The sequence below is a fragment of the Sesamum indicum genome, linkage group LG4 (genome assembly GCF_000512975.1).
Source record: "Sesamum indicum cultivar Zhongzhi No. 13 linkage group LG4, S_indicum_v1.0, whole genome shotgun sequence".
Taxonomy (NCBI): domain Eukaryota; kingdom Viridiplantae; phylum Streptophyta; class Magnoliopsida; order Lamiales; family Pedaliaceae; genus Sesamum; species Sesamum indicum.
In genome coordinates, this window is record NC_026148.1 from 8,874,163 (window position 1) to 8,901,355 (window position 27,193).

Sequence of the window (27,193 nt, forward strand, 5' to 3'; positions counted from 1 at the left end):
CATTTTTGTAATTTTTTTTGTCCTAACTATTTTTATATGTTTCAAAAATATTTTTATCCAAATAATGGTAAAAATCTACCCATCCACCAACGTAGTTAGGTAATTGACATATAAACTCGTAATGCACCACCAAATACTTGCAGCCTAACTCTTTTCTATCTAACATTAGGTAAACTATAACGGACTCTCCTAATGTTTAGCATAATTATAAATATTTTTTTTTTGTTTAAGACAATTAAAAATCCTCCCCCCCTCCAATTAATAACCGTCTAACAGCCTATTAATTATATATAATTTTTCAAACGATAAAAAGATATTTATAATTATAATAAAATCAGTTGACAAATGTGATGAGGGAGATTATCAAATTACCTAAATACCCCTGCTTTTTTAAGGCATTTACACATTTGTGGTTGACTATTTTGATTATTTTGATCAATTTTGACAAGGGAATAAAGCATTTCTTTGGAAGGCCCTTGGATTGGGATGACGTGGCAACATCTCGGGGGAAACACGTGTCGCTCTCCTAGACGATACCGTACGACTATAAATAGTCTCATTTATGGTTATTCAAACCACGTCTTATTTACTACTTTACCGCCATTTTCCGTTCTAATTCGACCCCAATTATTTTCGATCTCCTCTTTTCGACCCCACTTTTTTAACTTAAGCGTCGGAGGGTCATCGCCGAGGGCTACTCGGCTAGTCTCACGTTTGCTTTGTTCTCAAGATCCACTAACAGGTAGCTTAAAAGAAGGATACACTCGGGATCCGATCCGAATTTCGCGCGACCTACATCAAAATGGGATTTGGCGCCGTCGCTAGTGACAAAAAAATAACAGTAATATCTACAGTGAAGCGGCGGCTAATTTTTCATCTTTCTTCTTCCTAATTAATTGTGTGAAGGCGAGTTGAGGAGAATATTAGTTGAAGCAGACAGAGTGTTAACCTTTGATTGGTGATGGTCGGTTTTAATTTTAAATGAATTAGTAGGTAGGAGTTAGATTAATGGGGATGGTGATTTTTTAAGTGTGTTTTTGTCTCTACTAAGCACTATTTAGCGTAAAAGACAGTCTTAAGAATCTGAGGATCACTTTCCATTCACCCTTCAAATCTTCATTTCTCACCTAATTGCTAGAACTAGTGAAAGCAAATCAACCATCACTTAACACAGTCGTCAATCTGTTTTACTAGTTTGTTACCAGCCGTACAACTTTAAGCATTGAAGGTCGAGGGTGAAGAGCTTCAACACTTGGTTTATCATGTTTTTGTACAACTAAATCTTGAATAATAGACGGTTCTATTTGTTAGACAGAAACAAATATTAATTACGTCAGATATGATTTTTTAAACCACATAAGGTCTATATGTAATTATATTAAACCTGAAAAAGTATAAAAATATGGTGGAAATATTGAAGATTATGATTGGAGGAGAAAGATTCTGACTATCTTTGTGATAAGGTGCCTAGATTTTCCCTATAATTGTTGACTGGATTAAAGTAATAGGTAGCTACCTTCCACGTTATGGATTATGGATTAGATGCAAGGAAATTTTTTAATTAAGGACAAGACTGTGTTTTTCAGCCACTCCTTCACACTTTTCTATAGCTTTTTACTATATTATTATATGTATATAGGTTGATTGAGGGAAGGACCACTGCAAATTACTTAATATGTACTGCTGAGACTGCACCATGTTTTCTGGTTTCTGTTTTTGGTACCAATAAAAAAACCAAACAGTTTTATAAAAGCCTGCTTTCCTAATTCTAACCATTGCGAACTGATTCTTTACCTGTTGTGAAATACAACAGTTGATATTCTTGTTCCACTTGATAATGTAGTGTATATATATATATATATATATATAAAAGGTGGATTTTGATGTCTTAATGTTTACGCAAAAATATTACTTAGTTTATTTGCACTATGATATCTTAAAGTTTTAGATGTTAATTATTTCAGGCCTTATTTATTTGAGAAGATTAGGTTGAATAAGATGAGTTGTACAAGTTGTTTACTTTGAGAATTTGGGGTCCAAATCGATTAAGAGGACAAAAATTACCCCCTTGCCCCCTGTCTTCTTCCCCCCATTCTGTCTTGCTTCCCTGCCGGTCCTTTGCCCCCCTGACCGTCGCCTCCCTTCTGCCACTCCTCATTCCTTCTTCCTCCTCCATTGCCCCTGCCTTCTTTTGCCGCCCCGACCCTCCTTCCTTCTTCCTTCTTCCTCCGCCACCCTTGCCTTCTTTTTCCCCACTCAGGTGTGAGCATGTGACCCCATCCTCCTTCATTATAATGATCTAATTGTAATTTTATGAGGTTTAATAAGTGTTTGACCGTTACATTTTATATATTTATATAATTGAATTTATTATTATGAATTTTAGTTAGGCAATTTGATGTTTTATAACGGTCAAATTCTTACAACTATTTAACGAGTCATTATCTTCCTTTATTTGGCCATTGAGAGAGTGAATTTTGCGTTGATAGTTTACGGGTTTTGACAAACATAGCACCGTTAAAACCTGGAGTTTTATCCTGGAGGCATGTTCAACAGTTAAAACTTGCACCTTTTTTAATTTCTAAATTTATTTCATTCATTTCCGTACTATATGTAATTATGATAATTTATATAATGATATTTTATATATGAAGTTTTTTTGAAATATGATAATAAACACAAATCACACAATTTCCACAACAAATTGCATTTCTGGTCCCATAAAGTGTCTTTTTCAATTTAGTCTCATTTCTTACGAATTTTCTCATATTGCATTCTATAAGTTGAAGATTTTATCAATTTTTTAAGTTTTATGTGCATTTCTCGTTCAATAATTAACGAAAAATGCTAAAGGCTCAATTAATTATTGGATGAAAATAAAGATGAAGACTAAAATAAAAAAAAAATTGCAACTTATTAAGTACAATATGAGAAAATTGTAACAAATAAAATTAAATTAAAAAAACAAACAAACATATGATATCAAAAATACAAATTTTCCTATATAGGGTACGTATATCTATATTATATAAAAAGAAAATGCTTTTTTCTCTCATAAATGACTGTTATGACACTGATAATACCCTTTTCTTTTTTATTTGTTGCTTCCTTTCTTTTATTTTTAAAAATATGATCTGTTGATTTATATATATTTTTTTATTTATAATATATTTTAAAACATAAAATATCATTTATTATATATATACACACAAAAATAACGTATCAGAATTACAAACATCATTATGTAAGGCTGGATACCACAACATACGCCGAAATACTATACTGCATAGAATATATATATATATATAGAGAGAGAGAGAGAAGAGCACAATATGGTACAAGTTCACGTGTCCAAATTATCTCCCACTGTCAGTAAACATACATTTTCCTTTTTTAATTCTGTAAAAAATTAAAAAAAATTGTATTGTGGATTCTTAGATCCTGATGATAATATATATATATAAATATTATTCATTGGACATATGTATATTATAGTGATGATGCCCCTTGGGTAATGTTGAGAGTAGGCTGGGATCCTTGTTTGGAGGAACCAACCACACACACACACTTGATATTATAGCATTAAAAAATCTAATTCTGCCCTATATAAGGAGGGGCTGCACTCCACCCTCTTCATTCACCACCATTTCTTCATTATAGATTATAAGCTGCAGAAGTGGTTCTGAGAAGCAGACATGGCGTGATATTGCTTTGGCTCAGCACCATTCATTCATTCATTCCTTCATATATATATGCAGTTTAGGGTATGAGCCGAATCAATATCACTCTTGTATGCTTTTCTGCTACAAATTTAATCTTCCTCTCCCTCTCTCTCTCTCTCTCTATACACACACACACATACACAGCCAGCATGCTTCCTTTTTCAGGGCAGGAATGAGTTTAATTTTCTTTCATATTATTCAACAGTTCTAGGATTCAAAGAAAGTAGAGATTTGGAGGGCTGTCAATCCATACATATGTAGTATCCTAATGTTCTTGTTATATATATATATATATATATATATTTGGTGTTGGTTTGTGAATTTAGAGAGTCGTGTGATTGTTTTAGCAACTTCTCTGCTAGCAATGTTAATGTTTTTCTTGATTTAATAATTAGTGAATGCCATTTGAGAGTTCGTTACACAAATGATACGATAAGTATATAATTGGTTCATGTTTGTTCAAATCGGTTTGAGTTAGAATTTTCCATTTTGTTATTCATGTGAAAAGTCATTCTGGAGGATCAGCGGCTGCCTTGACTATTTTGTGGATGGGGTTTGTGTCCTTTTGCGCGCAAGAATTTCACAAGCATAATATTCCAGTCACAACACGATCGTCGAGTTAGTCGTAGACGAATTGGTCGTTACTTAGTAGAAATATTAATAATTTGGTTTGTATTATGTGTAATAGTATTAAAAATGACCAAAATTATGTGCAGAAAACAGAAGAAATAGTTTTAAGTATGATGTGCAACCATGAATTGATGTGCTTCTTCCACTTGTTTGATATTCAAAGGGTGGAAAGCATAACTTACTTTAAACTGACTTGTTTGTTCTTTTCTTGGTTGAAATGGTCCAAACCTACGAAGACAGACGTTTTGTGGAATGAGAACAAACGAATGGATTTTGTGGAAATTCATGATGTGGGATTTTGTCTTCATCAAGACCATGAATGTTGAAACTTACTTTGCCATATTCACATCAAGACTCAAGACAGAAATTAACATGTTCAGATGTTTTAGTAAACAACGTATGTTAGTAGAAACTACGGACCAATATTTTCTAGAAAACTGATTCTAAGATCTAAAGTTACCGATTGCTGCACTAGTTAACAGGACATCCTTGAGCTGTTATCCCCTTTGCAGTAGGACAAGCAGCCAATGGGCATCCATCCAGGTTGTTTCCCCACCATTGGACACTGATGCCTTTCGACTGCAAAGCGAAGAACATCAGCACCGTAACAAAGGCCGTCCCAGCATCTAACCCACCGGACAATACGTAGTTATACCGTTGCCACCACTGGGGCTGGTTTCTATACAGGACAAAGCCGAAAAGAAACGCAACAAGAACCCAACTTGTGTAGTTTACTGCAGTTGCCGGGGGCATCATGGCCGTGGAGCCCAGCAAAACTGGCATGTGAATTAGGCCTATCCATTTCTGGTTTGGGAATGCCTTTGCTGCCAGCCAAACTAGCAAAGGTGCAATGGCTCCACCAAGAAAGAACCAGTTGATAGCAGGGTAAATGCCAAGGTTACCGAAGATCCTCTGTGGACCAACAAGGCCCCATATGACAGAAGCGTCGTAGAAAACATGATCCATCGGGCAAGTCCAGGGGCTATCGTCCGGTAACAAGGATGTGTCACAGAGGTTTGGGATGGTTGCCATTAGCCACCACGCGGTTGTGGTGTATATGATTACTGAAATAACAGTTCCCACTAACTGAAAAGAACAATCGGTTTTAGCAGAGCATTAGTATACGTTTCTTGAAATATGAAGAAAAGGGATTTGAGGGAGCAGAAAACTAACCTGAACACTGAACATTGCTCTTGGTGGGATTTTCATGTAGTGGCCAAGTTTGAAATCTGCTATGAAAGTTAGAGCTTGTACCATGCTTATGTATCCATACACCTTGAAGCACATGTTGGCCACCGGACGGCCAGGATAAGCATATCCTATTATGTACTCTGTGATAACGTTTAAACCTGGTTGCTTTTGGCTCAAAACAGAAGAATGATTAGTAAGGAAAGATTGAAAATCAAGAATGTGAAAAAGAGATTGGAGTTCTACTGAAAATTGAAACATGTAGAAAGCATGCATTTCTTGTACCTGGTTTGTAGTAGCAACTATGATGCCAATAGGAAGCGTGTAAATGAACGCAACTGCACAAGCAAGCAAAACACCCCACCACGGCAATTGAAGCGAGCTTCCGTATTTTGCACAAGCAAATAGGACAACGGCAATGTTAACAACGAGGATAGCTAGAAACCACCACATTGGAACCTGTTTGTATGCCTTCATAAGCCTTGTGTGCACATCCATTTTCTTGTTTCCTTTAAACGCCGTTTTCGTTTGCTTCCATAAATCCCTGCATGCAATCCAGTAAGGTAAATGGATAATCAGCTTAAAAATACTTCCAGAAACAATAGACTTTTAAAGTAAACAATAAAGAGTGACCAGGACTAGCACAACCTAGTAGCAGCAACTCATGTATATGCTCTTAATGCAGCCTATCCGATTACGTGGAAACGAGTAAAATACCTTCCATTGAAGAGCAACACATGAACCAGAGTTGCAGAAAGAGTAGCAAATCCAAGACCATAAGTCAAGGCAAACATGGTGCTGAGGTACAACGGGCCGGCTTTTGCATAAGCTGCCTTATCAAGATTGAAGTGGGAATTGATGATAGCAGTTGTGTTGTACTTTGAACCATCAAACTGGAAAAGGTTTGCCGAATATATAGGAAAGTTCTTGGCGTTGTAGAGGTTAAACCAGTAACCTACTGGTGTAAGCACATACATAACCAGGACAAAACCTGCGGCAACATTGGCAGAAGCAAACCATGGACTTGCAAGAGGGCTCCCGAGGTATGCTGAAATTGTCGACCAATCAAATCCTAAGGCTCCGATTCCTAAGCCGTTTAAGCCAGAGCCAACTTGGTTGACTAGGACAGATTTTGGGTTAATCCAACAAATCCAAGAAATTGATGTCAACATTACAAAGAAGTAACCAGGAATGATGTAGTAAGCAAAGCTACAAGCTAAGGCTATGAGGAAAAACTGCGTTCGGCTCGTTCCTCCTTTAGGTCTCTTCTCCTTCTCATGTAAGGCCCTTCAAGAACAAGAATGGATCATTAGAAAGTTATAGAAAACTGGAGTTTATTGGGAAATTTTAAGGCCATGATCACTAATATACCTGAATAGTGAGACTTGAACCAAGTTACTAGGCCACCACATCTCTCCTGGTTCAACCAAATATTTACGAAAAATTCCAGCCCACCCGTATCCTAACAACTGTGTTACATTGCACAAATAGGGTTAAAACATATCTAAAAACCATCATGAAACATCAAATTCAGTCACCTGATAACAAAAGGAAACCAGAAAGTGAGAAAAAAAAATCAATAAAATCAAGTACCTGTGTTGTCAACATGACAATGAAGGCAGGAACAAAACCAAAGCTCTTCTTATAGTAAAGCTTGACAGCACTCAAAATATGAGTAGCATAAACAGTTCCAGCACCAGCATTGGCAAGCATAGTTATCATGACATGCTCCTTGATATTGAACGGCCCGGGATTCAACGTGAACTCTAACATCGTCCCCTTCAAGAAGGATCGTTTTGTTACCATTCGCGCCATCAAGTGGCCTATTGGCACCACCGCAATCTGCATGGAGATGGAACTGATGATCAGGGGCTCACTTCTGTACCAGAAGAACTGGTTCACAAAAGATAGCAACATGCAGGCTGTGATTCCCAGCAGCCACACTCTAAATGTGTATACTGGCATTGTAGGATCATCGGTTTTCGGCACGGTTACGTCTACTTGTTTGATGACACATTCATCATCAAAATCAAAATCTTGTGCAGTCTCAGCCATGGAGAAGAATTCAGACTCTTTAGTTTCTCGTTCTTGATTTGAATCCAAATTGTTCACATGTAGTGGTGTTTCTGCATGAATGAGTAATATACATTATGTTTTATGGATATATTTATATATATGACATGAAGAATCCTAGTTGGATTAGAGTTCCTCAGATTGGAGGATTCATAACCTGATTTGTAATCATTTTCAGCCTTGTTATTGTGATCCAAATCATAATTAAGATTTGTTTTATATATATATATATATATATATAGAGAGAGAGAGAGAGAGAGATAGATAATCATACTTCTTAGTTTGTTAATTTTGGTTGGGAGTAGTGGATTAGTCTTCTACTTATCTGATTTTGTGAATTTGAGTTATAATGCAAGTGGATGAGATTATGTTTCCAAATTAGATTAAAGTTTGCATGAGCTGGAAATTGAGTTTGACAATTCTTCTACCTATCTATTATGTGTATAGTAAAGTATTTTTTGGATGGGGATTCTTTAACCGAATTGCAACCATTTTGACCAAATTTTTAGATTCCCGTAATTTTGGATTCCTTCAAAACCGGATAAAATCTCATCTGGTCCCAATATTTCGTTAGTTGTTCAAAAATTTTGTCAACTCATCACAGTCTTCTTATTTTGGATTACTTCCATATTTATATTTTTAATTTAATGCTTAAATACATTCATTTTTATTAGCCATTGCAGACGCAATCCCTTGTACTATCCAAAAAGAGACATGCGTGAGGTCAAGAGTGATGGGGGTTTATCTATTAAAAAAATAAAAAAGTTCTTCATTAAGGGCAAAATGGACATTTTGTCAGGATCCGCTTATGAGGTCGCAGGTCGGGTCGCCAGGACCCACCCCGCTAGTTGACCCGAAATCTAAAGAGGATTATACACCAGAAGATTGAAGTTAAGAGAAGCCCATATGAAGATACGTGATCTGATCTACAGTGTCAAATACCTCATATCTGATTCACTCGAGGTAATTGGCATTTATTGTTTTGACTTTTTAACTTCTGATTTCATATTTCTATCTCGATCCAAAGTAACTTGTGTTTTTGTTGAAAACGATCCCGACAAGCCTAACGTACCTATTTTATTTCCATTATAGATTTGAGGAAATTACATAACCAGATCAAGGTAACATATTTTGAACCGAATCAAAGAGGAAAAATAAAAAGTAAATTGTAAAACGACAAACCAACAAACATGGCAGGGGGATAAAAAATGGAAACGTGAAAAGAAAGAATACTATGAGATAAAAGAAATATTGAGTAAAGTAGGAAAGGAAAATTTTTGATTGTGGGTATATTAAAAAACAAGGTAAGGTATAATTATGAACATATTCTCCTCGCTTGAAAAATTAAAAATATCTGTCTTAAAGTAGAAAATAATTATATAGTCATAGACCATAAAATGGACATTATTATCTTATTTTAATTTTGAAAGTTTTTAAAAAAAATAATAAAGTATGTGAAAAAATGTAACAAAATTTTTGAATGAGAAAGATAAATATTCTTATGAGAATATTAGGTCATAAAATATTCTAAAAAATCATAAATATATAAAATTATTATTTATATTTTAAAAGAGAATTTTAGTTAGTTAACCATAAAATTAGAAGAAAATCTAACAAAAACTAACAAAATGAACTCGTTGTTAGACAAACATTAAAATCAAAAAAATATTTATAATTTCTCAAACTATAATGACGTATTTGTAATTATGCCAAATTTGAATAGATGTGATTGATTACCCATTACCCTAAAGAATATGAAGTTGCCATATAACCAAATTTAATTTTCGAATATGTGAATTGAAATAAAAAGACAAAGTTGGATATTCAAAAGCACACAGTGAATATAATATTTTATATCGCTCTTTTATGATATTTAATGTAATTACACATAAACCCTCAATGATTTGAAATATTGCATCTAATACTCTTTAAGTTTGTTTTTATCTAACAAAAAATCATTTCGTTAGTTAATATTTACTAAATTTCCTGATATAGCAAAAAAAGTGAATAAAATTCAATTACCCCCAATCGACTTATTATTCACTTATTGTAAGTTAAACTAATTTTTTGTAACCAAAATACACTTATAAAGATGAAAATATACCTCCTTACATACGTTACCGCATAAAAATTATATAAAAATAATTTGATTAAAAAAAATTTATTCAACGTGCAATAGAACTCTATGTGCTCCTTTCTTTTTTGGCCCACTACCGATTTCTTATCTTCAGTTGTTTCATTTTTTTTATTGTTTGATTCAAAAATTAGAATTTAGTTGTGCCATTATTAAATTTATACTATTTTCAATTTCATGTCGTATATTATTAAACTTTTATAATACAAAATATGACGCAAACAAATATCTACAATTCACTTGCATTTTTGCGCGATTTTCTTGTCCAACTGTAAAAAATATAAAACATGGTGACCGATTATTCAAAGCCCACTCATTGCCAATACCATTCACCATTTTATAGTGTTATTTTCTTATACAATTGTAAGGCATCTTCAGGAACCACCATATATTTTACCAAACAAAAAGAGAACCAGCATATATTAAATTATAACCTGCTAACTAGGAAATCAAATCACCAACTGTACACATAGTCCATTGTTCAACATAATTGTAAAACTTCATAATCATAGGTAGCAAGAGTTACAATGAATCAAATCGTAGAAGCTGCGGTTCTCTAGCGCCAGCCGCTATATCATACAATTCCATAAGAATGATTCCAACTAGAAGAAGCGAAAATTGATCTAATAGCTCATGATATACTGCTTCAGTAAGTCGTATTAGCTTTACAACAGAGGATCAATCACTTCAATCGACAGGATTATCATTTTTCACCCAGTTTTCATGAACGAATTTACACAATGTTACATTCATCTGAATCCAAATGCATGTCTGAGAAGAAGTTCTAATTCACAGCATTCATCACATCCTCCAAATGGAGACTACTTCTGTTCAATTCATCCGTCATCCTCCCCAATGCCATCCTCACATTACTTGCTTTCTTGACCTCCAATGACCTAACCATTTTAGTGCTATTCAACCTGTAATACTCCATTGCAGTACCTTTACACTTTCTTTACCTATCCCCAGCTGCATTTTACCTTCCCTACTAATCTGCTTTCTCTTCTAAAGAGTCAATAACAGATTTCACTATGCTTCCTCTAGTGGAAGCATTGGGGATGGATACATCAATTTTGCCACAATTAAACATGAAAACATATGTCCAACCAAATGGGAGGCTCCACATATATAGGTGCAATAACACTGTACTACAAGCAATATAACTTCGAATAAGGCCTTTCAAAAGAGAAATCAACTAGGTGAACTTGTGCTCACAGGCCACAGTTAAAAAAACCATAATCAAAATCCTCTATAACTAAGCAAGTAACATACTTTGCATATATGCAGAGGCAATGAGAATGCACTGGAAAATAAACTATCATAAAGACCTTGAGCAGAAGTTTACTAGGTCCAGGTCTGGTCGCAATGTACAAGAAAAAACCCACATCACAAAGGCAATAACCATGCACTACAAGCAATCCCAAACTAGTACTGGACTATTCACCTCCTCAGACATTCAAAAGTACTTCTTTTTTAGCATGGGACATCTAGTTATCCAAAATGCACTTGAAACAATGGTAAGTAAACTCCATACGTATATAAATATCTGAAATTAGTTTTGCTTGGTGTAGCTTGTATTGATGATTTCCAGCTAGGCCATCAAGTGAAAACAAATTAAATTTCATGATTGTTTCTCACCAGGTCACTTTTCTCACAGGACATATGTTGCTTCCATTAAAATTTGTAAAGCTTACAGAGCATTAACGCTTGCCATACTTAGACCCTAACTAATACTAGACTATTCAGAACCTAAGCTAGATTCTTTTTTAACGTTCAAGCTCAGCTGGGATAACAGTTGGCCACCTTTTACGCATTTTAATCCACCACCCAAAGCTGTACGGATATACAGATGCAAGTTTCAATTGCTATAAAACTGACGAAAGAGCCAACCATGGGCATCGCTAATGGTGAAGAATTATCCATAATTGACCTCTGCAGGTGGCCCAGTCATTCTATCATTTCCAGCTGAAATTTCTGATTCCATATGCTCTTTCCTTTTTCTACATCAGCAAAATATCCGATAGAAGCAGTGTGCCTATGACTTCTTATAAATACGAGAAGGCACTAAAAAACCAGAATAGTGCGACAGCTTGAGGACAGTTAAGGCAGAAACAGCAATAGCATATTATCTATTTTCAGAACTGAACAAATCGGTGATCACGACAAATGCAAGGCAAAAGGGAGGATGTCTTGTGCTATGGTCAGCTTCAGGAATGATGCATCCTCTCATTTTCTGAAAAATACAGCCAACCGAAGGTCAGGAACTGACTACAGACTATCTTAAGATGATAACATAATCAGAATAACCAAATTTTCCTATCCAAGGACACATCTTTAATGCCTTGATTCTACATTGCTCCAAAGTTTATATAAAAAATATCAAGTCCAAAGGCCCACTAAACTGGGGTTATTAAAATGATTCCCATACATGATTTCAATCCTTATTTAACTTCCGTTGTGAATACGGAAGGACTGCCCTTGAAGTAGCAGATTATATCTAAGGGATTCCTCAGTTCGGGCCGAATAAATTACCAAAGTATTCTAAAATGGCGGTAATGCATGTAGAATGATTCCAATCAGAATAAAGAGATTCCATAGGATGAATGGAGTATTTTTACTGTTTCCCCAGGCATGGTTTCACAAGGCAGAAACACATTCCACAAATCAAAACATTGGGCCTGTTGGATAACTAGCTGACACAATTGGAATATGGTTTCTGTAGACAGAAATACAAGTTGACCATTACTATTTAATCAAAACAGCATACTCTTATGTAGGAAAGTAAATAAAATAAATTTTTAATATGAGGTGAGTTGCAATTTGAAGAGAAAGAAACCACCGAAGGCTTCCCATCAAATCATTTGAAAACATATTTTTCATGACCAGCATTTTCCAACTCCGTAAAAATACAAAGTTATCTAGACATTCCTTTAGTGCTAAGATAACCTAGTATAAATCAATATTTGTGAGATCTTCAAGAAAATTGAAGTTCACTGAAAAGTGAAAGATATCCCATATTTTAGGAGACTTGTGAGAGAACACACAGGTGTTACCAAGTTCTTCAACCAAATATGTGTGGTTAAATCTGATTAACAACAATTCTTGGCACCTTGTGTTTTGTAATTTTGCAGTAAATTCACATATTTCCAATTAAAGAATTCCCAAGATTTCTGGTAGAAAGAATACCAAAAGACATTCAATTGTTCAAGGGAAATTTTGAAACCGCGTACATATGCGCATGAAACAGGATACCAGTTCTGCCTACCACGTCTAACTACATCAATCTGGACATAAAGGGAAATAAGCATTAAGAAACCAAGGTATCTGTACTGCAACGAAATGATAATCTTACAGCAGGAGGCTATAAAAACAGCAGTCCTAGGAGGTAGTTCCAAATTACTTGAAGTTATTACAAAGTAGTTTCAAATATCGTAACATCACTGTTGTCTCTTAACTATCGGAGATAAAGGTAAAGGTTAGGGCAACAGCCGTATATGCAAATAGTCGTCCATCCAATTGACACAAACGCACTGATCCTAAGCAAAGCATCCGCAAGAATTTCACAACACTTCAAAGCTGCGATACTCGCAAATCGTAATCTCCTTATATAGTGGGTCCTACACAGAAGCGTAGTTCCATTTTCAGCGCAATTTATCGCCCACCATCGACTTTTAGTGAAACCTAAATGGTTATTAATAATAAAGGTCAAGCGTATGATAGCATTCTTCACCTGTCAAATCACAATCTCAACGTTTCCCACGATGCCCACCCCCCGACCTTGCACCAGGGTAACGAGCGAATTGGAGCCTTAAGTGCGCTGAATCACGGTCGTGCTCGTCAAATTTGTAACCTGCAAGATTAGCTCGACTATTTTACCGTGCAACTGGCGTCGGTTTGAGTTGGCGATGGAAAACCACGTATACTAGAGAACAGGTGATGGTAAGGATTTCGACGGTCGCTTCATTGTTAATTCTTACTCATCAAACATATCCGTTCAAGAAATTAGACAGTTACCAAATGAGCAAAGCAGAAAACCTGGTACTAGCACGGGTAACAGTGCAATAGGATCTTTTCACAAACATAATCAGAAGGCGAATAAAGATACAAGAACTATGAGTTTCCATATACCAATAAGTTGCATAAAAGTAAACTAAGAGCTTTGAGGCCAATACTCGAGTAATGAATAAGACATATTTCATGAGTTATAGTTCTATATTCATCAATTCTTATCTAGCTATTAATTTGCTAATTAAAAATCACAATTCAGTGTTAATGTAAACATACTGCAACAATCTGATGTGGATTATTTACGTTTTACCAAATTCTCAGGAAAAATTGGTTCATAATTTTAAACAAACTTTTAATGACTAATCTACCCAATGACAGAAAAGTGTAAATGTTCACCTCACATCAGCTCCTTGGGTAATGTGGCTTTAAGTTGTAATTGTTGTTAATTGAAGTTAATAAAGTTGTCTTTTATGAACAAATCAATAACATTCCAAAACAATGATATAAATTTTAATTTTGATAATTAGAACCTGGGAGCACTCTTGAATGTCAAGTCAAAAGCCAACACTAACTTTGAATACAAAGTTTCTCTTCATGTGTGATTTGTAACATGTGAATATGTAATAGACATATCAACTCCACCCAATCCCATGACTACAAGTCACCAAGATAAGGATGCATGAAAAATGAACACACATCTCTTCAAGACTTGCTCCTTTCTGACAAGAAGGACAACCCACTCTACCTCTAATCAGTACCCTATTACTCACAATGCTTACTGCAAGCCAAAAGAGCAGCTAATCTCACCTCAGACTAGATACAAGATCAGTATTCTGATTTCTCCACAGAAAAAAGGAGAGAAGTCACAGCAGACACGTAAAGGTAGAGGCATGGTGTTATTTCGAGCACATACCAATAATCATAGAAGAGACAGGGAATTCTATACAAGCATAAGTGTGCTCATAGTAATGAAACTGATGGTCTTGCGCTGCCCAATTTGAATAAGTATGGCCGTCAAGCGGTCGAGGTCATCCTATTCCTAGTAAAACTAATCATCTGAAAGGTTGCAGAGTGTATTGCTCTTTTTAGAACATCATGAAAATTCTAATCGACTCCAGTGTGTACATGAATAAACAGATCAGAACTGTAAATACGTGTATACTGGATTGAGATGCTACCTATGACCTATCAGCAAAAGGATTGAATCCTAAATTCTTTTGGAGTCATTATTTGCATCATGAAAAGGAAGGCCAGCTATTAAATTTCAACTGTTGTGAACTTATTAGACATGGATGCCAAGTTGTTCAGGGGAAACACAATACACCCCATCTTCCATCAAGACTTCAACCCCCAAAAAGCACAAGGAGCCCTTTGTGTTCGTGCACAGCGGCAATCATTTGAAATTCAAAATGAAGGACTAAATTCTTAATGAATTCCACATTCATGAACCATTCTCAAACTAACCCAGAAAATGGCTTTCTGAGTTGCAACAACAGTTACATAGGATATAAAATAAAAACATGTGCTGGTCTCACCTTGTAGAGCATCCATTGCTGTGGCCGCGTGAGCTGGACTCTCAAAATCAACAAAGCAAAGCACCAGTGGATCACCCCCAGGCTGCATAGATTAGTTTCAAACAGCATCATTAGAATGAACACAATTTTACATCATTACATGTACAAAAAATACATAATAAGACATATTCTCACATGTCTCGACTCCTTAGTCACGAGCCTTACTTCCTTATAGCCCACAAAAGGGCGAAATATATCTGCAAACTAAAATCAAGGAACAAAAAGAAGCTGGAATAGTGGGAAAAACTTATACAATCTGGAGGATACGAGAAACCTCTCTGCGGGTGCAATTCGCTGGCAAACCCTCCACAAACAACGTGCTGCTAGCATCAGGAGGGAGTGGAACTTCAGGCCGTCCTCCCATTCCAATGGAGCGGGGTTTTGCAGGCATTGCTGGGTCTGATCCCCCAATTGCTATGCCCCGTGGATCATCTACCTGATGATGTCCACCACTCAAAGATCTTCCAGCTTCACCGCCATATGATGAAATCTGCTGGTAGATTGCACCATATTTTACAAATGCATATGGTAGAGATAGATAGGCAAAGACAAAATCACAATCCCAATAATGAAACAAGAGAAAAAATGAATACCGAGCTGCGCAAGTAGCGTTCATATGATGCATTGACAGATTCAGTATCTCTAATGATACGGGGTCCTGCCCTATCCTCCTCACGAGCATAGTAACTGGGCACGTCATGGGCGCTCGGCATCTCTTTTATTCATGAAAATAGAAAGTTCATGTAAATTCACTAATAAAGGAAAGTTCAGTAAACATTAAATAAGCATCTAAATCATAATAAGAATCCTTAACCAAAAACCAGTGAGGAAGCCACAACAAGAGAATCTTCAGAAGTGATCTAACCAACGAATCCTATATGCTAATCCATTCTGGTGAAACTGCACTCTCCGTGTTAAGTAGAAAATTATGACTTGCATAATGCAAAAATGCATTAAATTTGGCCCGTTATCCTCTGAGCACCAACTGAACTTACATTCTTTAGGCCGATTTTCTGCAGAGTTGCATAAGGAGATTTCAATGACCTGCCTCACACACAAATTTGCAGTAGACATGCTTTTACCACAACAAAAGAATCAGAGGTTACAAATCATCCAAATATTGAAACCTCCTCTGCATCTGCAGATATAAGGACTTAACTAAGGTTAAATACTTCAGCGGCCTATTTAAAATAAATCCAGGTACACATAATCAGGATCAGAACTTCACAAAATTTTTTTCTTCGACGATCGTTCTCGTAAAACCCAGCTTACCCGAAACAGAAACAATTATACAGATACTTTCGCATACAAAAAAGCAAGATATCAATCCCTAGCCCATACAAATAAAATCACCAAAGATTCACATCACACGTGTATCAATAAAAGGATAAATGATTATGGAGGGGGAAGAGTTACCAAAGTCCGAACGGGGTCGCTTGGCCACCTGAGGAAGCGTCGCCGGCTGCTGCCTGCCGTCGCCGTATCTCCAATAAGCATCCCCCATTCTTACTCTCGATTGATTACAGAATTATGAATTAGATTGAAAAGAATGCCAAGCTCAAGCAATTGGCGAAGTTAGGGTTTTGTATTCTGATTTTCGCTTGACCGGAAGGGAGTGTAACGCATCCTTCATTCTCGACAAGATGACGAGTAGACAGCCCTTTTATACCCACGTCAATCCCAATTCCCAAACAGCATTCTTTTTTTCTTTTCCCACTCTCTTCTTTATAGTTTTTATTATATAGTTTTTTCTTCTATATTTAATTAGATAAAAATAATTTAAATTGCACACTTATATCGATTGTGCTCTCTCATGATACGCATTTTAACTACCGAAAATACTTTTGGTTATACCCTCTTCTTGTGTTAAATCAGTGAAATTATAAACAAATTAAGTTACCAATAGTAACCAATGTAGCAAAAATTATATTTGGAGCATAGATAGGATGTATTTTATGAATATGATAAATTAAAATCACCTCGTATGAAATTCGATATAATTGTAAATAATTTATTATTGTTTAAAAATTTATAAATATATTCTTGATTTCAATATTCGGATTTATTCTGTTCGTTTCCTTTAAGTTTTCATCTGAATTTTTTTGGTAAATTGACCAAAATGCTATTTTGAAGTATGAATTATAAATTTATATATATATTATAATTTTATGAACTAATATTTTCTATAAATTATTATTTTTTTATCCATGATCAAATTTTTTTATATTTTTTAAGATATTTATTTCTATTTTTTTAAATTATATAAATAATAAAATAGTAATGTCCACTTCACCATCTAAAAAATATATAATTCTTTTTCATTTGAGAAGCATACTTATAATTTTTTAGACCACAAGGGGTATTTGTAATCATATCGAACATTATGGGAAGCAGTTGTAATTAACCCTTATAAATATGGTAAAATTGTATGATTTCACATGAACTAATAATACAATTATTAATCATGTAGTCTTGTGAGTTTCTATATACTCAAGTTTGAATTATACTGTAGTAGCAATGGAATTAAAATATATCTAAAACATATAAATTATACTCGAAGTATTTTTTAATTATTTCAGAGTATTTAAATGTGGTCCTGATATGGTGTATAAAATTGCATGACGTTGTTCTTCACATGGTCTTGCTATGGGTTCATTAGTTCAAACTTGTATGTATTATGGTAAACCTAATTAAAATATTATGTGAGAAATGAATTCTTATTCATTTATTAAATCATAGAGAAATATACTTTTTTCCAAATATAAAGCACAAAAAATCTCCACAGTTTAATGATTACACAAGGACTTGAATTTATTCCAGAACTTAAAAGTTTGATAATATGAATTTATTATTAATTCATAGAAGATTAACAATTAAGAAAGAAATAATATTCTGATTTAAAAAATATAAAAAATTGAGCCCATAACATTAAAGTAGGAGTTTTCTGTGAAAAGACCCTGAAAAACAGGCAAAGGGCCCAAAAGCCCAGCATTAGGCACCTCAAAATTAGCAAAGCCCAATATCACAAAATATCTTCCTGTCTTCACCTCGCACGCTCCACACCGCGCGTGAAGCCAACTTTCCCATTGTCACAGAAGCTACAAAACCATCAAACTCAAAACCCGGCACAAAATCCTCCCACTCACCATTTCTCTCTCCAAGAACCTTAGAAATGGCTGCTATCAACTCCAAGGTAAAGTGGGCAGGTCAGTATTCCCACATACCATGTAAATTTTAACAGTAATTCCCATTTCAGTAAAAATAGTTCTACTCGATTCCAAGCAAAGAATCATAGATTACAGCAGTGAAAATATATAAGTTGTTTCTTTTCTTGAATTATTGTACTTGATGATATATTGTGTGTAGTATTATAATATGCCGCTCACTGTTTCTTTTTCATTTATTGTATATATTTTGCTTGTTGTTTACTCTTTGAAAAATGCTGTCTTTTTCATAGCCGCTTGATTTTCCTTTCCAATTTCTTATTTCTTGACTGTCCTTTTTACCAAATCATGCAATCCAATTTGGCATAATCTCCCGACCTAACACACACTGGTGCCCTCATCTTCTTGTTCAGGTTTGAGGGCCGTCATTGATTCTCTTGAAGGTGAAGTATTTTCTTGTATGTGGATCTCTTTTATGGGCTAACTTGTGTTCTTTCCTCTTATAAATTGTTCTACTTGAGTTGGATTTTCCATTTTTAATGAACTGGTGAGGTGTTGTAAGTTTCCAGTTCTGGTATATTCTTGCATAATACTGTGTCTGAAGTTCATATTTCTTGATGCAGATTTCTGGGCCATCTTTGAGTTTGCGGTGAAGGTAAAGGATATTTGGTCTCTTCCTTCTATGGGTTTCTTTTTCTTTTATTTGTTGGTGTTAAGCTTCTTTGAATTGTGGTTTTGGAATCAGTGAGGTTTCTGGGCTTGGAAGTTTTTGTTCAATGGGTGAAGTAGTTGGTCCTCGCTTGTATTGCTGCTACAAATGCAGGAATCATGTTTCACTTCATGATGACATAATCTCTAAGGCATTTCAGGTGAAGCATTCCATCTGTTCGGAAAATTTCCCCTTATAGATATGTACCCTTATTGTTAATTGACTACCTCTTATATTACCAGTAGCTCCCAATATTGGCAAGTTGGATATGATGTGTGTTTGGTTGCTAGAACTATGAGGAATTTTATAAAAACAACTTTAAATATAGGAAATAATGATTCGATTTGTTTGTCAATTAGTAGTGATGATGATGTATTAGATTTTGGCTCATGCATTCATGTAGAGTGAAGTTCCAGAGCTGAACACGGTCTATTTAGAATTTAGTTAATCAGTGCCTCTACAGCGCCTGCAAGCAATGAAATCAGCCTTAGAACAAAGATTACGAATACTTCTACCCAAATCAGGGTTGATATTTCTTGAATCTTAGCTTCAAGATTCTTGCAAAGGCAATGTAATTGATATAAATCCAGTACAATTTTGACTATTCATTATATATTAGAAGCTTTATTATTAGTATTTTAGTTGGACGAGGTTCTTATCTTTTTCTTGATACAAAATCTTGTATTCCAGGGAAGACATGGCAGAGCCTTTTTATTCTCCCATGCCATGAACATTGTTGTCGGTGTCAAGGAGGACAGGCATCTTATGACTGGTCTCCACACAGTTGCTGATATCTCTTGTGCGGATTGCAATGAGGTGTTGGGGTGGAAGTACGAACGTGCTTATGAGGCATCACAGAAATACAAAGAGGGTAAATTCATATTTGAAAAGTCGAAAATTGTTAAGGAGAACTGGTAGTACTGTGTGGTAAGCTGATGGGATCGTGTCTGATAAAGCAATATAAATTCACCCCGCATGTGGGAGTTTATTCATTCAAGTGTGCATTCTGTACAGCAGTTGTCCAAATTTTAAGATTTGTTGGATTAAAGACTTTGGTTCTGTCTTGATATCTTACATTTGCAAGTTTATTGAACAAGTTGTCTCTTTGTTAACCATATGTCTATTACCGTTTCCAGTGATCGATCTCCTGCAGAGTTGCACTCTTTGCATAGAATACTTCTGTGCTCTGTTAATCCTTTGTTTCCTTGTAATTCACAAATACACTGTATTACCTTTGTAAATAAAGGTATTGGTTGTCAGACTTAATATGAATCAACTGTGGAAGAACTTGTCAGCATAAATACTGAGAACTCTTGGGGGTGTGGTTGTTCGCCTCTTCCTCGTACAGAAGCGTACAATGGGGGCCATCTTAGATCACTGAAGCTGCTTTATGGTTGTTGGTATTATCATCATTATTACTATTTTAACTGTATTTCACTGGAAATACTGTAACTCTTGAGCATATATGACTTGGTATCTAGCTCTTGCATATCTGTGTCAACAACAGGGCGACCTTATTGCATCTTCAGCATCCTTGGAAGCTTCATAACAGGGGAAACCGAACTCTTCAGCAATTACTGAGAGTAGAATTCAGAATTTTGAACTGATCTCAAGATTAGATTCTTGCTTAGACATTGTTTTGTTTAAAAACTTGGTGTAATATATAATTACTTAAAATATAACTTCTCAGTATGGAAAATTCCAATGTGGGTATTTATTTTAAAGTATTTTGAACCAACATCTGCAAAGTAATGCGACATCAACTCCCCAATCTAAAGTCGTGTCTTAGCATAGAAATGACGCCTCTCCGCTCTGCGGCAGGTTAATTCCGGCTCCAATCCCTCCAAAGAAAATCAAAAACAGATTTATTGAAAATAATAATGTACCTGAAAAAGCCGTTTTGGAGCGAGACCTTGAACTCGCAGGCGGAAGCGGAGCCGCAATCACCGGTTCTTGAGCTGGTGAAATCGCTCGACAAGCAGAGACTGTATCGCGAGGTGACACTCGCACTTCGAACCGGTCTCCGAGAAGCCCGCGCCGAGTTCTCGTTCCTCCGAATCCGTGGACTCCGTAGCATTCTCAAGTTCCTCCGAGCCGTTGCTGAATCAGATGAGACGATTAATCTCTTCTGCCACTCGCAATCCATTCCCGAACTCCAAGGTATTTTTCCGTAATTTTCTAGTTTATTCTCCTGCGGGTAAGATGAGGTTCCACAATTGAATTTGATTTTCTGTTAATTTGATCTTAGAAGCTGCAATAATCACGCAGTTATTCAATGTTGTGTGGGATTCAATTATTCAGCTGTAATGGAGGTCTTTAGATCTGTTTTATAGTTTGGAGTCAATGCCGGATCGTATATTCGGTGGTTGATTTTACATAATTGGGGGTATAAATGATTGAATATCTGAAAAACCCATCGGTTAAGCATTGCTCAAAGATTCCTTATATAGAGGAAACTGAGTTTGTTTCTGTAACAAACTGAACTTCAAGGTTAAAGCCAGAGAAAAAGAAGCATGCATGGCATTATATCTGGATTCATTTCATCACCACTCAACTTCTCACATAATCTATTCAAGCTGGCGTTCGTTGTTGAACTGTAGAAGGTATTGAGCCTTGGCTTGTTATGATGATAAATTAAAGTACCTCTTCGAATGAGCTGTTCACTATAAATATTTGAAGTATTCATTTAATGTCACCATATTCAGTTATATATGTGAAATTATTTTTATTTCTAGTGTTGTTCAGTGGAAAAAGAAAATGGAGGATGATTTGTCTGGCTTCAGTATACTTTTCTTTCTTATTTTCCTTGTTTTGATCCTGAACTCAAAAGGAGTGCAAATCTTCTTCCCTTTCACCGGGTCCCTTTTAATAACTCGATTTTAGAGTGATAATGTTCGCTGTGATATTGCCTCCAGACGATGACCATATTATCGGAACTCATGTTGTTCTGTTCTTTGCATAATCTTAAACTAAATATGGCTACTAATGGTTTGCTTTTATATTAATAGTGGTGCCAGTTCTTTTTCAACACTCACTTAAAGAGGTTGAGGATCAGACTGTGACTAATTTGGGTCACATATTTACTGTGGAACCTATGAAGATAACTAGTCCGTCAACTGATGACGAAGTGGCTCTTGCATTACGACTGCTTGAAGGATGTTGTCTTCTGCATCCTGAGAGCACCATCTTGGCTCATCAACACAAGGCAATTACGGTATGTGAACTGAGACCTTCTTTTGCATTTGTCTTGATAATATTAAATCATCATTGTCAGCTTTTTGTGACATTTATTTTAACTATGTGAGACGTAGCAATCAATGGTAAATGAGTGGAAGTGAAAAGTCCAGGGATTCTTGTTGGGAATATTGAAGATGCTTCCCTCTTCAAACTTTTTTGGGATGGCATACTTTAAGTTCTATGATCTGCTTATTGATTTTGATCCAGCTATGGCAAGTTCTTGATGTTTTGCCTATCACAGATTTTACTTGCAATAATGTATGGCAGGTTTTGATGAATATTTTATCAACTCGCGGAGTACTTGAGCAAGGTGCATGTCTTGATGCCTTAATTGCAATTATGCTGGATTCCTCTTCCAATCAAATGGTATGCCTCAGTATATCCCAGCAAATGGTTGAGAAATTCTACACTCTAACCATTCTTTTGTTACCCTTTCTTCCCTAAAATGTTCTTCTGGCAATACATAAGGTCAATCTATAAGATCTCATCTGAGCCTCGAGTGTTGCTTTGGCTATTCTACATACAATCTAAGCCTACTCCTTGCTTTCATTTCTTCCCAGGTTTACAAATGTTTCAGTTCTTACATTTCTAGAACATTACTGTTGGATGCCTTTACATCTACAATGAAGAACACCAGAATAAGAGTTTTTCTCATTTACATTTCCGGCTGCTTAAATGAAACTAATGTGGACTGTCCTGGTGTCCATGCTCTGCTTATTTTAGAACAATAATTGCAATATCAGGAGGCATTGAATTGCACTGAGTACTATTTGCACTTCTATACCTAAAATGGACTTACGCGTTTGGTTGCTTGATCATTGATTCTTCTACTTCAACATCTCAGGACTTTGAGGCATGCAATGGCATTGAGGAAGTTGCTCTTCTGATAAGGGATAAACAAGTAGAGGAAAATCTAAGGTATGTTTGTTTTGTGATAATCTCCAACTTCTTGCTGAAAGTCAAACATTTCCAGCCTGAGTGCTTTGCTTCTGCAATTTCCATTAGCATAAGTTTATGAGCTTAGATATACTTCCATCCACATCTTGCAATGCTTGATAGTATCGTTATGCAATCAGGTTGAAATGCGGGGAATTTTTGTTGCTTCTTATTGGACATGTAAATGGAAGGGAAACACCTCCAATGATGACAATACACGAGGATGTAAGGCGATTCCTGGGGGAAAAATCTGCCTCCTTAATATGGGCAGCAAGCCAATTTGGATCCACCCTAGATCCGGATCAACGATTGACAGCTTTACATATTCAAGCCCGTAGGGTTCTTGAGTCAATTGATCTTTACTGAAAGCAAACTTCGAGAATGGAGCTGTTGGCATCACAATGATTCTCACAAGCACTTAAAATGTCTCGCAGACTGTGAGTGATTGTGCTCTCTTGTATCATGTTTGTTGTACATAAGATTTACAGCACCGAAACATCATATTAGACCTGCTCCAGTCTCATTTGTGCTGTTAAATTGTCCAATACCTCATAAATCTCTTCAGCTCTCTTGTGAGATGTGTCGCATGCCATAAAGACATGACTTTCATGTTTATCCTCGATCCAACTGAACCCTGGATTTTTATGCAGTTCATCCTCATTCATTTGCTGTCTTATTTTTCGAAGTTCATGCCATTTACCTGTAGAAGCATATAAGTTTGCCAACATGACATAGTTACCTGAGTTGTCTGGTTCTAACTCTATGAGCTTTTGTGCTGCCATTTCTCCTAGATCCACATCCCCATGGATGATACAGCCACCAAGCAGGGCACCCCAAATCACTGAATCAGGATACATGGGCATTCTCTCAATCATCGTATTTGCTTGTTTGAGCTGGCCAGCTCGACTCAGTAGGTCAACCATACATGTATAGTGTTTTATTGTTGGTATTACGCAATAAGACCCCATTAAACCAAAGAATTCTAGTCCAATATCAACCGATCCTGCATGAACACATGAAGAAAGAACTGCTAGGAAAGTCACGTTATCTGGTTTAAAGCCTTCAATCAGCAGTTCACGGAAGAAAGAAATTCCGTCCTCCCCATGCCCATGCATGGCATATGCATTGAGCATTGCATTCTTGGTGACCAGATTATGTTTTTTGGTCCTATTGTGGACCAATTCAGCAGACTTCATAATGCCACACTTTGCATACATATCTATGAGAGCAGCTACAATATATGCATCTGATTCAAATCCACATCTGATCGCATGTGCATGAACCTGTTTACCTCGCTCGATAGTAGCTAGCCTTGAGCAGGCAGGCAAAACTATTCCAACAGTGTAGATATCAGGCCTCAAATTTGAAGCCTGCAACTCTGAGAATAACTGCAGAGCCAACTCATGGTGGCCATTCTCTACATATGCCGCAATTATTCCATTCCAAGTATATATATCTGGTTCTAATCCGTCACCTTTCATCCTTTCCAGAATGCATTGAATGCTTTCAATTCTGCTGCAACGAGCGTATCCAGAAATGAAAGCGTTCCATATTGCTATATCCCTTTCAGGTACTTCAACTAAGGCTTTTTGTGCAGCCTCCAGGTCCCTGCATTGGCAGTACATTTCTACCAATGCTCCACCAACAAACAGATTCGATTGGAGGCCTCTGACTATACAAAATGAATGTATTGCTTCTCCCAATCTCAGAGAACCTATCTCAGCGCAAGCACCAAGAGCACTGGCCAAGGTAAAAGAATCAGGTTCAATCTCCCCTTTGTTCATTAAGTCTCTTAGCATTCTCAAACCTTCGTCGAACATGAGATTATCTATGTATCCAGAGATCATTGAGTTCCAGGAAATCAAATCCCTTGGTTTGCTCTCAGATTCCATCATATCAAAGAGCTCCTTTGCCTTAAGAATTTCTCCATTATCGCAATATCCTGCTATCATGGTATTGAAAGAGACCTCATCTTTCACCGAAAATTTAGAAAAGACTTTAAAAGCACTCCCCATATCACCACACCTCCGGTACAGATCTATCAATCCATTCACAATATAAGGACTTGACATAAACCCATGCCTTGTGATGTATCCGTATATTTCCTTGCCTAGCTTCAGCTTCCCCAGTCTCGCACAAGCAGGAAGAACACTTGCTAGAATTCGTGCATTCAGTTGAAATCCTGCGACTCTCATTTTGTAGAGCGTCTCGATGGCTTCCTCATTGTATCCATTCTGTGCAAATCCACCAATCAAAGAACTCCAGGAAACAAAATTCGGCATCAAACAAGTGTCTGTCGACATTTCCTCCAAAACATCCAGTGCTTCAAACACCCTCCGGTTAGCAGCACAAGCTGTAACCATTGAATTCCAAGAAACACAATCTCTTTCCAGCATAGTATTGAAAACCTTCTGAGCATCGTGCAAGCTCCCACATTTTCCATACATGTCAATCAAAGCATTTCCCACGTAAATATGCCCCAAAAGTCCAATCTTCATTGCAGCTCCATGCAATTGCATCCCCAACTCAACCCCACCATAGCCACCACAAATCTTTAACGCCACAGGGAAAATGAAGAACTCCAAATCGACATCTTCAAACAGCAATCTTTCAAAATACATGAAAGCTTCCTGGAAGAGCCCAACATCTAAAAGCACATTGAGAATCGCAGTGTACGTGTACAAGTTTCTGTCAGGCATTTGGTCGAAAACAAGAGTCACATCATCGACACACCCACATCTCCCGTACATCTGCAGTAACTTGGTCTGAACAAATTCCCGCCCATGAAACCCATTTTTCAGCAAGTGTGCGTGCACCTGTTTTCCGAACTCAGCAAAGCTGCAGGAATCGAGTACCGAAGCGTAGGCAGTGGAATTTACTCTGCCATCGAGAAATGGAAGACTGGTCCGAGCCTGGGAAATGCATTGCTCCGGATGCTGCTTCTTCGTCCCTACTCCCTGTAAGGAGAGCCGGCCAATGACCTTGCGGAATTCAACACGAGATTGGGTGGTTAACTTTGGCTCCGGCGGCGCGTGAATGACAGGTTGAAACTGTGAAAACATATCGCGATTGTCAATATCTCATTAATCCACTACTGTAGCAATAATGAGGGTAAGACCTTATAGTTACATGTCATCCAGTAGAGGATGAGACGAAAGATAGGAATTTGGAATCATTGATGTTTTAATCAGTAAATTACACGTGACAATTACGTGTAAGACTCAAAATAGAGACAAAATGAATAAAATCTCCTGTATTTCAAAAAATCTACAAAAAAAAAAAATAAAAAATTCCCCTGTTTTTAAAATATTGATTGTTAGATCTAATCAATTAATCTCAACTGTTATATTTTAAAAAAATAAAAGGTTTATATTCAACAAATTATTTAACTTGTATTATATATAAATTATTTAATATTTTAAAAATATATTATTATTATATATTAAAAAAAACTATCTACCCCACCTAGCCCCTTACCCCCCCTGTAATCTCAATTGTGTTTTTCTGTAATTTCTCGTGTGCCATACTAATGTCTCAAATATATTTTTGTAATTTAAATAATAATTAGGAGATGTATTTTTCTTATTAAAATGAAGGATAAATTACAAAAGGCTCTTTTGGTGTTTGTCTTGATTACAAATATTTCATCGTTATTTGAAAAATTATGTATACCCTTCTAAAACTATAAATACGTTAATAAATACCTCCTTAAAACGAGCTATTGCAAGAGATAATTTTTTAAATAATTATAAAATATTTATAATTATTATTTGCTCCAAATCCCATCCCATTCGGACCCTCTCCTCTCAAATCCTACT

At 36.2% G+C, this 27,193-nt stretch overlaps 5 protein-coding genes across 12 annotated transcripts; 2 read left to right on the forward strand and 3 right to left on the reverse strand.

Moving 5' to 3' along the window:
* On the reverse strand, nt 3,895-7,739 carry LOC105160313 (oligopeptide transporter 6). Its single transcript, XM_011077633.2, has 6 exons — nt 7,134-7,739; nt 6,912-7,009; nt 6,258-6,827; nt 5,826-6,084; nt 5,526-5,708; nt 3,895-5,438 (listed from the first exon to the last, which is right to left on the reverse strand). Exons 1-6 carry the CDS (start codon nt 7,593-7,595, stop codon nt 4,824-4,826), a joined length of 2,187 nt encoding a protein of 728 aa, XP_011075935.1. The 5' UTR covers nt 7,596-7,739; the 3' UTR covers nt 3,895-4,823.
* Nucleotides 10,728-17,018, reverse strand: LOC105160314 (RNA-binding protein 1-like). 4 transcript variants are annotated; one of them, XM_011077634.2, is made up of 7 exons: nt 16,746-17,017; nt 15,923-16,044; nt 15,597-15,822; nt 15,465-15,526; nt 15,291-15,372; nt 13,478-13,597; nt 10,728-11,980 (listed from the first exon to the last, which is right to left on the reverse strand). In XM_011077634.2, exons 1-6 carry the CDS (start codon nt 16,831-16,833, stop codon nt 13,494-13,496), a joined length of 684 nt encoding a protein of 227 aa, XP_011075936.1. In that variant the 5' UTR covers nt 16,834-17,017; the 3' UTR covers nt 10,728-11,980; nt 13,478-13,493. The 4 variants fall into 4 exon arrangements, with proteins under 4 accessions (XP_011075936.1, XP_011075938.1, XP_011075937.1 ...); XM_011077635.2 differs by lacking the exon at nt 10,728-11,980 and adding an exon at nt 13,033-13,364 and having other exon boundaries at nt 15,597-15,819; nt 16,746-17,015; XM_020693353.1 differs by lacking the exon at nt 10,728-11,980 and adding an exon at nt 13,033-13,364 and having other exon boundaries at nt 16,746-17,015.
* On the forward strand, nt 18,501-20,319 carry LOC105160315 (protein yippee-like At4g27745). Of its 5 annotated transcripts, XM_011077640.2 has the most exons (5): nt 18,501-18,535; nt 18,907-18,936; nt 19,117-19,148; nt 19,239-19,362; nt 19,893-20,319. In XM_011077640.2, exons 4-5 carry the CDS (start codon nt 19,270-19,272, stop codon nt 20,118-20,120), a joined length of 321 nt encoding a protein of 106 aa, XP_011075942.1. In that variant the 5' UTR covers nt 18,501-18,535; nt 18,907-18,936; nt 19,117-19,148; nt 19,239-19,269; the 3' UTR covers nt 20,121-20,319. The 5 variants fall into 5 exon arrangements, with proteins under 5 accessions (XP_011075942.1, XP_011075945.1, XP_011075943.1 ...); XM_011077643.2 differs by lacking the exon at nt 18,907-18,936 and having other exon boundaries at nt 18,513-18,535; XM_011077641.2 differs by lacking the exon at nt 18,501-18,535 and having other exon boundaries at nt 18,722-18,951.
* LOC105160316 lies at nt 20,965-24,037 on the forward strand. The gene is made up of 5 exons (XM_020693286.1): nt 20,965-21,362; nt 22,211-22,416; nt 22,707-22,805; nt 23,284-23,357; nt 23,516-24,037. Exons 1-5 carry the CDS (start codon nt 21,083-21,085, stop codon nt 23,739-23,741), a joined length of 885 nt encoding a protein of 294 aa, XP_020548945.1. The 5' UTR covers nt 20,965-21,082; the 3' UTR covers nt 23,742-24,037.
* Nucleotides 23,879-26,437, reverse strand: LOC105160351 (pentatricopeptide repeat-containing protein At2g13600-like). Its single transcript, XM_011077681.2, has one exon. The coding sequence runs from the start codon at nt 26,435-26,437 to the stop codon at nt 23,879-23,881; it is 2,559 nt and encodes an 852-aa protein (XP_011075983.1).

Excerpts from the sequence above, each read along its gene's own strand:
- LOC105160313 (XM_011077633.2), bottom strand. The coding sequence starts at position 7,595 with ATGGCTGAGACTGCACAAGATTTTGATTTTGATGATGAATGTGTCATC. Across the intron at positions 5,709-5,825 it reads TAGTTGCTACTACAAACCAG|CAACCAGGTTTAAACGTTAT; the intron begins GTACAAGAAATG and ends TTGAGCCAAAAG. Across the intron at positions 5,439-5,525 it reads GAGCAATGTTCAGTGTTCAG|TTAGTGGGAACTGTTATTTC; the intron begins GTTAGTTTTCTG and ends TGTTCTTTTCAG.
- LOC105160314 (XM_011077634.2), bottom strand. The coding sequence starts at position 16,833 with ATGGGGGATGCTTATTGGAGATACGGCGACGGCAGGCAGCAGCCGGCG. Across the intron at positions 15,527-15,596 it reads CACCCGCAGAGAGGTTTCTC|ATATATTTCGCCCTTTTGTG; the intron begins GTATCCTCCAGA and ends TTTAGTTTGCAG. Across the intron at positions 15,373-15,464 it reads TGACTAAGGAGTCGAGACAT|CCTGGGGGTGATCCACTGGT; the intron begins GTGAGAATATGT and ends TAATCTATGCAG.
- LOC105160315 (XM_011077640.2), top strand. The coding sequence starts at position 19,270 with ATGGGTGAAGTAGTTGGTCCTCGCTTGTATTGCTGCTACAAATGCAGG. Across the intron at positions 19,363-19,892 it reads TAATCTCTAAGGCATTTCAG|GGAAGACATGGCAGAGCCTT; the intron begins GTGAAGCATTCC and ends CTTGTATTCCAG.
- LOC105160316 (XM_020693286.1), top strand. The coding sequence starts at position 21,083 with ATGTACCTGAAAAAGCCGTTTTGGAGCGAGACCTTGAACTCGCAGGCG. Across the intron at positions 21,363-22,210 it reads ATCCATTCCCGAACTCCAAG|TGGTGCCAGTTCTTTTTCAA; the intron begins GTATTTTTCCGT and ends TTATATTAATAG. Across the intron at positions 23,358-23,515 it reads CAAGTAGAGGAAAATCTAAG|GTTGAAATGCGGGGAATTTT; the intron begins GTATGTTTGTTT and ends TTATGCAATCAG.
- LOC105160351 (XM_011077681.2), bottom strand. The coding sequence starts at position 26,437 with ATGTTTTCACAGTTTCAACCTGTCATTCACGCGCCGCCGGAGCCAAAG.